Genomic DNA, 10331 nt, shown 5'->3' on the forward strand with positions numbered 1-10331 from the left:
CCAGGCTCTGGACTACAAATAAAATATGGGAAATAGTCTGTTCTCAAAGGGTTTATACTCTACTGGAGATAGTAGAGAGGGAAGTCTGTATACAGATGATCAATTGAAAAGAAAGGAGAAATCATGAATACTTAAGGTACAGACTGAAGAATAGAGACAAACTGAGGGAATGACTGGAGGAGCAGTTTACTAAAGAGGGGGTAAGGTCAAGACACAAGCAGAGGGATTATTCCTGGTTAAGAAAAACACCAAACCCTTGGCTAGAGACTGGGACAACAAAGGACTATAAAACCCATCCCCTTTGATCTAGCAGTATTTCTACTGGTCTGTATTTCAAAGAGATCATAAAAAAAGGAAAAAGGATTCACATATGCAAAACTGTGGTGAGGAACTGGAAACTGAGTGGATGCCCATCAATTGGGGAATGGCTGAATAAATTATGGTACATGTATGTTATGTAATATTATTGTTCTATAAGAAATTACAAGCAGGCTGATTTCAGAAAAGCCTGGAAAATTTTACATGAACTGATGCTAAGTGAAGTGAGTTGAACCAAGGGAACATTGTACACAGCAAGAAAATTATGTGGTGATCAACTCTGATGGATTTAGGTCTTTTCAACAATGAAGTGATTCAAGGCAATTCCAACAGATTTGTGAGGAAAAGAATCTGCATCCAGAGAGAAAACTATGGAGGCTGAATGTGGATAGTATTTTCACCTTTTTTAGTGTTTTGTTTTTTCCTTTGTGTTTTTTCCCCTTTGATCTCATTTTTCTTGCACAGCATGACAAATATGGAAATATGTTTAGAAGATTTGCATATATTTAACCTAAATGGGATTTCTTACTGTCTAGGGGAGAAGAAAGTAGGGAGGAGGGAGAAAGAGAGAAAATTCAGAACGGCAAAGTTTTGCAGAGGTGAATGTTGAAAACTATCTTTGCATATATTTGGAGAAATAAAATAGTGATTTCAGAATGATTCAGATGAAGTGATGCTGAGTGAAATGAGAAGAATCAGGAGCATGTTGTGCACAGTAATAGTAACAGTAACATTGTGAGATGATCAACTTGGATAGATTTAGCTCTCCTCAGCAGACAATTCACAATGAAAAATGCTATTCACATCCAGAGAAAGAACTATGGAATCTGAATGCAGATAGTAGCATGTTATTTTCACTTTTTTTTCTTGTGATTTTCCCCTTTTGTTTTGATTCTTTTTTCACAACATGACTAATGTGTGAATATGTGTAATATGACTTACATATATAATCTATATCAGATTATTTGCTATCTTGGGGAGGTGGAATGGAAGGGAGGGAGGTAGAAAAAAATTTGGAACTCAAAATCTTATAAAAGTTAATGGTGAAAACTATCTTTACATGTAATTGGAAAAAAATAAAATATTATTAAATGGTGGAAAAATTTGGGGGAGGTAACTTACCCAGAGTCACCCAGCTAAGTTTCTGAGGTCACATTTGAACTCAATTCCTCCTGACTCCAGGGTCAGTATGCTAGCCATTGTGTCGTCTAGCTGCCCCTGGGGAAAATTCTTTTTAAAAGAAATTTTAAAAAAAGAAATCTAAGATTTACATGAACTGATGTTAAGTGAAATAAGAAGAACCAGGAAAATAATTTACATAATGAAAATAATGTCAACATTATTTTGTTGACATATCTGAAAGCTAAAGAACTCATAAGTAAGCAACCATTAGATTATAAAGAGCTGATGAGGAAGTATCCTGCCCACTTTCTGAAGGAAGGACAGAATGAGACCTATATGATTTGACCATGGCCACTATGGAATTTGTTTTCCTTGATTATACATATTTGTCACAAAACTTTTGTTTTTCTCCCTATTCACTTCCCTCCAGGATGGAGAGAAGAGAGAAATCCCCTAAAAGGGGAGGGGAGAAAATATTGTTAATTGAAAAAAAATTAAGTAGTAGACTTCAAGGGCCTCTACTGAAAGGATGAGAAGATGAAGTTAAAACCTTAACTAGATAAGGGAAGATCTAGAAGAGCAGCTTTGGGGGAATTGAAAAATGAATCAATTAATAAAAGATTAAAAGGATTGCCAGGCAGCAGTGAGAGCCTAGATGAGATTAAAGAAAATCCATTTTTAGTGGACCAAGTAGTCAGCAATGGTTGAGTAATTGCTTCCATTATTGTTCAACAGCATTGGAGTAAAAGTACAGGAGGCAGATGGAGGAGCAATCCAAGGCAAAGGGTGGGTAAATTTTAAATATGGAAAGGACCGGGGACTTAAGAGCATGTAGGGATGAGGGAACTGGTAGAGGTAATGGTCAGGAAGAATAATAGGTTTTGCACAAATCTGTTTTCCTTGACCTTACATCTGTTATGATGGAGAGCTTTTATTTGGGGTGGGGAATATGAGGGGAAATGATAATGATGGAAAAAGAACAGTTTAAACAAAGAAAAAGAAAGAACATGAAACAAAAACTAGACAAGAGGAGACCAAAATGATGTTCAGAGGCAGACACAGACCAGAAGAGCAATGTTGGTACTACTATATTAAATTTAAATACACAAAAAGAAACAGTGTGTAATGGATTCATGTTTTCATATTTTTATGACCCCAAGATCTTTTCTCAATTCTCATCTTTTTCACTTGCTACACTCAGATACTCAGTTTTCTTTCTTTTTTTGTTGTATATCCAATGTATATTTTTTATTATAACTTTTTATTTACAAGATATATGCACGGGTAATTTTTCAGCATTGACAATTGCAAAACCTTTTATTCCAACTTTTCCCCTTCTTCCCCCCATCCCTTCTCCCAGATGGCAAGTTGACCAATACATGTTAAATATGTTAAAGTATAAGTTAAATATAATATTAGTATACATGTCCAAACAGTTATTTTGCTGTACAAAAAAATCAGACTTTGAAATAGTGTATAATTAACCTGTGAAGGAAATAAAAAATGTAGGTGGACAAAAATAGAGGGATTGGGAATTCTATGTAGTGGTTCAGAGTCTCCCAGAGTTCTTTTGCTGGGTGTAGCTGGTTCAGTTCATTACTGCTCTATCGGAACTGATTTGGTTCATCTCATTGCTGAGGATGGCCACGTCCATCAGAATTGATCATCATATAGTATTGTTGTCGAAGTATATAATGATCTCCTGATCCTGCTCATTTCACTCAGCATCAGTTCCTATAAGTCTCTCCAGGCCTTTCTAAAATCATCCTGCTGGTCATTTCTTACAGAACAATAATATTCCATAATATTCATATACCACAATTTATTCAGCCATTCTCCAATTGATGGGTAGCCACTCAGTTTCCAGTTTCTGGCCACTACAAAGAGGGCTACCACAAACATTCTCGCACATACAGGTCTCTTTCCCTTCTTTAAGATCTTTCTGGGATATAAGCCCAGGAGTAACAATGCTGGATCAAAGGGTATGCACAGTTTGATAACTTTTTGACCACAGTTCCAAATCATTCTCCAGAATGGCTGTATGTATGCACAATTCCACCAACAATGAGATTCTCTGTTTTCAAGAAAATGTGTTCTTTTGTTTCCCCTTTTATCTATCTGCTTGGATTTTCCTTCTTTATCCCAACTATTATCCATGAAGACATGAGTGTCCTTACCTCCTAACTGTGGATGTTCTGAAAGGTTTTGTCCTGAGCCATCTGTCTTTATACCTTCTTACTTCAAGTTCCCACAATTCAATAATCATTTCTATGCAAAAGACTCTTACACCTAATAGAACCCACCCTTTCTCTCTTTTGAACACAGGTACATCATCTTCAATTGCCTATTGAATACTTTGAAAGGGATCTCCCAAAGGCCTCTGAAATTTAACATGTCTAAAACAGGATTCATTATCTCTTCCCCTGAACTTAATCCTCTTCATAATTTTCCTGTTCTTGTTGAAGGGAACATTCTCCTACTTAGGTTTACAACCTCAATTATCCTTGATTTTTCATTCTTCTTTACTCCATCCAAATAATTAACAAACTGTGAAGTCTTGGCCATTCTACATTTAAACATCTCAACTCTATCTCTAATTTTTTTCCACTCAGACTGCACCCTAGTTCAACCTTTCATTGCTATCAAAATTGCCTCGTATTAGGTCTTTCTGCTTCACATGTTTCCCCTCTTCTATGCATATATCATACAGCTTCCCATACAACTCGACAGCTGCCAAAATGACATTCCTAAAGCATGGCTTGCTATGTATCAGGCACTGTGCTAAGTGCTGAAGATACAAAGAAAGCCAAAAACAGGACCTGTCCATAAGAAGTATACAGTCTCTCAAAGTCAACAGGCAACAACTATGAACAAACAAGATATAGACAGGCTATCCCTCAAAGGAAAAGCATCGGGATAGAAGAACTAGGAAAATCTTCCAGAAGACATGACTTTAGTTTAGATTTGAAGAAAGCCAAGATATGAAGATGAAAGAGGATAGGATTCCAAGCTTGAGTGACAGACAGTGAAAATGCCAGGAGGGGCAGCTAGATGGTAAAGTGGGTCTAGAGTCCTGCAATCAGGAGGACCTGAATTCAAACTCCACCCTCAGATACTTAACACTCACTAGCTGCTTGACTTGTGTAACTTAATTCCCCTCTCCAAAAAAAAAAAAAAAAGGAGCCTGGAGATGGCGAGTCTTGTTAGAATAACAGCTAAGAAATCAGTATCAATAGATCACAGAGCATTTGAAGGGGCAATGTAGCAAAACTGGAAAGGTATGAAAGGGCCAAGTGATAAAGGGCTTAAGCCAGAAGGAAAAGTTTTATATTTGATCATAGAAGTAATAGGGAGCCAATGAAGTTGGAAGAGAGTAGTATATGACATACTTAGATATGCACTTTAGGAAGATGATGCTGATAGCTGAATGGAGAATGGACTGGAGTGGGGATAAATTGAGGTAGGAACACCAACCAGAAGGCAACTATCACAATAGAACAGGAGTGAGGTACAAAGGGCCTGCACCAAGATGGTGGCAATCAGAAGGGTTAACATATACAACAGATGTTACAAAAGTAGCATCAACAGATTTTGGTAACAGATTGCACATGAGGGAAAAGGGGTGAGAGAGAGTAAAGAGTCGAGAATAACATCGAGGTTTCCAGCCTGGATGTCTGGGAGAATGGTATCCAGTAATGAATTCAGGTTTTAGACATGTGGAATTTCAGATGTCTATGGGGCATGCAATCTAATAAGCAGTTGGGGATATAAGATCAGAGGTCAGCAGAGAAATGTTACAGTTAGATAAATCCAGGAATCATAAGCATAGAGATGATAATTGAATCCATGCAAACTCATCACAAGTACAGGGTACAAAGATAGGACAGAGAGAAAAGATCCAGGACAAATCCTTGGGAGCTGGGGGACATGTGCCCTAGCAAATATAGGCTGAACAAAAATCTATCAAAAGAGATAGAGAAGGAGCAGTTGGAGAAGAAAGAAAACCACCAGAAGAGGGGATCAGGCAGTGTCAAAGGCTGAAGAGAGATAAGGAAGAATGAGGACCAAGAAAAGTCCATTAGATTGTCAGTTAACTTTGGTGACAACTTCACTAAAAGTGATGAGTTTGGATGTCAAATTGCAGCAAGAAAACGGGCAGAAGAAAGGAAGAAGCAGCAATGATTGTAGAAAACTTTCTCAAGGAGTTTAGCCACTAAAGGAAGGACTCTTCACAACTCTTCAGTCCAACTTGATGCTTCTCAATCAATTAATTGTTTGTATTAAATGCCTACTATGTTCCAGATACTAGGCTAGACTCACATCCAATATTACATCTCCCTAGCTGTCTTCCTTGCTGGTAATGCTTTCCCTTCTCATCTCCACTCCTTAGAATCCTTAGTTTTCTCAAGGAGGTTCCAGTGCCTCCTATAGACACTTTTCATCTACTTTGTATATATTTTATCTAAATTAACACAAGTAGCAGAGAATCATCCATACTTTGTTGCATCCCAGATTTGGAGGCTACATTGAGCGCACAATCATCTGCAAACCAAAAACCATGCATTGATATTCTCTCCACTTTCGTTTTGGCTTGTATTGTTTTCAAGTTGAAGAATTTACCATCATTGCGGCAGCTGACTTGGAAGCCATGTTTTTCTACATTGAAGGTGTTTGATCACATAGCTGAAAACATCATGCTAAAAGCATGGGAGGAAGCCCAGCACCTTGTTTCACTCCATTGGTGACTGGGAAAGCTCACAAGCATCGTTCATCGTCCAAAATCCAAGCAAGCTGGCCATCATGAAATTGATTTCTCCAGGCAATCAAATTTTGACATAATTTTCCTTAAGCCCTCGTGACTGAGAGTATCAAAGGCCTTGGCCAGATCTGCTAATGTTACATACAGACCTGTTCTCGTGGCATTTCACCACTCTTGGTGTCTATTTTTTCTCTTCATTTTTTCTGTGACCTCCTCTTTTAAATAAATCTACTTTTTGCCAAAGAGAAAGGCCATTGTGAATTCTCTACATACCCAAACCCCAACATGTGGGACCAAACCTCAACATTTGGTGCCAATGGTTCTCCTAAATCTCATCATTTGGTGCCGAGCTTCAAACCCATCACTCCCACTGGACTGCAGTCTCCCATCTGCACAGTGAGGAATTGAAATATCTGTGCTCCCTCCCCCACCTGCCTCCCCCTTGCCCAGGCAAATTTTGCAACTTTAACAATGTCAAGTAAGTATTCCTCCATGTGATGGCATCTCCTAAGACTCCATTGTTAATACTAAAATTTGCTACTTGACTGGCTGACACATTAAGAGAGAAATATTTACAGAGACGGGGAATTGCTCACACTAAAAAAAAAAAACAATGTATAAAAGGAGAGAAAAAAGATAATAGAAAGCATGGAAATAGCCTCAATCACCAATGGCTAGAACATGTGAAGAGAAGGGGAGCAAGGACAGAGCCTTCAGGGCTGCCTGTGGTTAAGGGCAGAAAGCAAGGGGAAACAGAGGAAGCCTTGGTGTGAGGTGATGTGGTGAAGTTGAATTCTAGACCTGGGAATCAGGTCAGACAGATAAAAAGTGTACCAGTCGTGGCTTTGGTGGGGAGGGTGGCTAGGTAAGCTGTCTTTCCATCTTTTAAAGACTTCCTCTTTATCTTAAATCTTTTTCTCTTGTACTCATAGAAACCTGACTCTCCCCAGTGAGAGCTGCACCTCTGACCATGATCTCTAGGACTAAAAAGAACCCTCTCCTTCACTCAAGGAACCTATGCTTCTGATGTTCGGTCCAAAAGCTTTTATTAAGCACAGAATAGGTAAGCATATGAGCTTGAATCTTGCCTCTGGAATTTACTTTTAGGCAAGCCACTTCCTTGTTTAGGTCTCAGTTTCTTCTCCTGTAAAATTTGGTCCCTTTTAGCTCTGGCATCATTGTTAATATTAAGACTTGCCCCTGCCTGATACATTAAAAGATAAATGTATCTTTTTCTTTTTGCTGAGGCAATTGGGGTTAAATGACTTACCCAGGGTCGCTCACACAGCTAGGAAGTTTTAAGTGTCTGAGGTTACATTTGAACTCAGGTCCTCCTGACTTCAGGGCTGGTGCTCTATCCATTGCACCACCTAGCCACCCCCAAAAGATATTTACAGAAATAGAGGGACTTTCTGGCACTAAAAAAATAATGTATGGAAGGAAAAAAAAATTAAAAGCATGAAAGTGGCCAATGTCACCAATGGTTAAGTGGGAACAGAGACCAGATTCAGGAAGATGGTAGGGGCCCATGAGTTTAACCAAAAGCTGGCAGTCCAGTTTAGCTAGAAGGTAGAGTGTATGAAAGGAATAATAACTTGGGGAAAGATGACCAATTCCTAGCTCCAAACTCCATCTGGGTGTCCCACTGATACCAAACGAAGCAGGTCCCTTCTCTCTTTGCCCCAGCATTCTCAGTCCTTTTGCTAAGCTCAGCTGTGACAGCCCAGTACTCACTCTGGGGTAGGGGACAGGCATCCTAGCTCAGGACCTCCTTTTTTCTCCAGGACCATTTCTGAAGTGGCTCCCTAGTATTCTATTGATTTGGGAGCAATTTTATCTTATCTCAAAATTCTCTGAGGTCTAGCATTGTTGTTGGCCTTTTATTGTTCTTTTAAAAAAAATCACTTGTTGCATAGCTAAGGCCCCCAACAGAGCTGAATGACTTAATAAACTACTGAAAAAGAGAAAATCCACTGGGATCCAGAGGAGTTTGTACCAGTGCTGGGGGAAGGGATGGTCTGAAAGGATGGGAGCTTGTAGGGAGAGGGCAGTTCAGTGGCAGATAGATGGGGGAAGGGGAGGAGACTGTGCTTGAGGTGGGGGGTGGAGGGGTGGAGATGGAGGTGTCCCCGTAGAAGGCTTGGGAAGCTACCTGAGCCCAGGGAGTGAGGAAGACGGTGGCATTCGTGCCCTTGCCAGCATCCAGAGCCCTAGCGAGGCTCCACGAGTATCCTACCTGCCCCAGGTTGACAAAGCCGAACTTGCGTGCCAAGCGCTCGGCCTCCTGGCTGCCCCCTGGCAACAGCACAGCCCAACTGCTGACATAGATGGGTACTAAGTAGCGGCCCCGGCCACCCCGGCCCGGCCCCGGTTCCTGTTTGGGTCCCTCTAGGGCCAAGACGGAGACTAGAACCAGGGTCACGGTCAGGACTAGGACCAAGGTCAAGGCCAGGGTCAGAATGAATCTCTGCCGGGTCCACCCGGACCGCATGGTAGCCAGGGGTCGGAGGAAGCCCCTCCCGTGGGACAAACTGTCTTTGGGGCCCCAGGATGGGGCGTTTAAATGCCCCTTCCCCCTCCCCCCATCCCTGGGCAGGAATGGAGGAGCCCCACGCCCTGGGCACCCGAGCGAAGCAACCCCCGCCCCCTGGACGCCTCTTTCCGGCTCCATGGCAACCCCTTTGCCCCTGCCCCCGGTGGTGGTGGGGGCTTCATTCCCAGGGGGCTGTGCGGCCGCCGAACCACAGCCTCGGGAATGGGGCGGTCCAGGGGGCGGGGAACGGAGCTCCGTGCCCCTGGGCATGTGGGGAATGGGGTGATGGGAGAGTTAATTTAGAGGACGCCGCGGAAACTGGGATTTAGATAAGATCTTCTCCTTTCCTTCAGTCCACAATTCCTTTCCCACCCGGCGAAACGGTTTCAAGTTCTGCTTTTAACGGTCTTGCTGTGTGATCTTGGGCCAGTCACTTCCCTTTTGCCTCTCCGTGAAAAGCACTAGATAATGCTCTCTAACCCAGAAAAGGTCTTTCTAGATAGCTTTTAATTAGTGGCCTAGAGGGACTTGATAGGGGTAGCTAGAGCCTAGTGGCTGGCTTCCTCCTGACACAAGTTGATTCGGTTATCCTGGAGCAGTTGCTCGAGTTTCTACTTTACAGTATGCTATACAAATACTGAAACACTCCCCTCCCCCCTTTCAAAGAGGCACAAACTGAGGCATCCAAAGGGGAAGAACTGAGCCAAAAGTCCTACCGCTTTGTTAGTCAATCAGTCAAATCCATAAACGCGCCAGAGACTCACTGCTCAGCTCTCTAAAGCGTTTAAAAAAAAAAAAAAAAAGCCAATGCCAGTCTCGGCAACAGCTCACAATCAAAGGGAGAAAATACCATAAAAACAACTTCGTACAAACCCGCTATATTCACGACAAATTGGAAATAATCAACAAAGGGAAGGCACTTGAATTTAAGGAGATCCAGAATGGCCGGGATTTTTAGCAAGAGATTGAGCAGGAATTTCACTGTTCCCCGCTCTAATAATTTCATCTCAACATTTGCCAAGTCCTGTTCACTCTTCCCCATCTCTATCTTCATCATGGCTTTTGGCCTAATTCGAACCTCTGTGTGGTCCAGATGAACTGCCCTATTTCTTATTAGTTTCCTTGTATAATCTTTTGCTTGTTAATTTCCTTGTATAATCAGTTGCATTAAGGGTTATACAGGCTGTTTTCCTAAGCCTTGAATGCCCTCCCTTCTAAGCTCCCTCTCTTGGGATTTTTAGATTCCTTCATGTGCCACCTCTTAATAGAGGTATTTCTAGACCTAACCTCCCCTACCCACTTTGGAACTAGAATTCCTTTCCTATCTCATAATCTTGTATTTATAATGTATATATTTTGAATGTTTTAATTTGTGCATTTTTGTGCCTGGCACATAACAGATGTTTAATAAATGCTTTTGATTAACTGATTCATCACTTGTAGCCTCCTGATTGATCTCTGTGCCCACTCTCCCTTTTCCAGTTTTTTACACCAACGTCAAGATAATCCATTTATCTAAGGTCCAAATTTGACCATGTCTCTCCCCTGATAAAAAATAATTTCTAGGGGGCAGCTAGGCAGTTCAATGGATTGATCATT

The 10331-nt window shown here is 41.2% G+C and overlaps 1 protein-coding gene across 4 annotated transcripts in view; it reads right to left on the bottom strand.

Annotated features, from left to right (window-relative positions):
- PCSK4 (proprotein convertase subtilisin/kexin type 4) overlaps positions 1-8758 on the bottom strand; it is a 34179-nt gene extending 25421 nt beyond the window's left edge. For 3 of the 4 annotated variants that reach the window (XM_051972207.1, XM_051972208.1, XM_051972206.1), the window contains exon 1: positions 8436-8750. In XM_051972207.1, the coding sequence (XP_051828167.1) occupies positions 8436-8690 (255 nt within the window). In that variant the 5' untranslated portion in view covers positions 8691-8750. Of the gene's footprint in view, positions 1-8435 lie in introns of all 4 variants that reach the window. The other variant, XM_051972209.1, reaches the window with a different exon arrangement.
- Between the last annotated feature and the right edge of the window lie 1573 nt (positions 8759-10331).

The sequence above is a fragment of the Antechinus flavipes genome, chromosome 1, assembly GCF_016432865.1.
Source record: "Antechinus flavipes isolate AdamAnt ecotype Samford, QLD, Australia chromosome 1, AdamAnt_v2, whole genome shotgun sequence".
In the NCBI taxonomy this organism is placed as follows: Eukaryota; Metazoa; Chordata; class Mammalia; order Dasyuromorphia; family Dasyuridae; genus Antechinus; species Antechinus flavipes.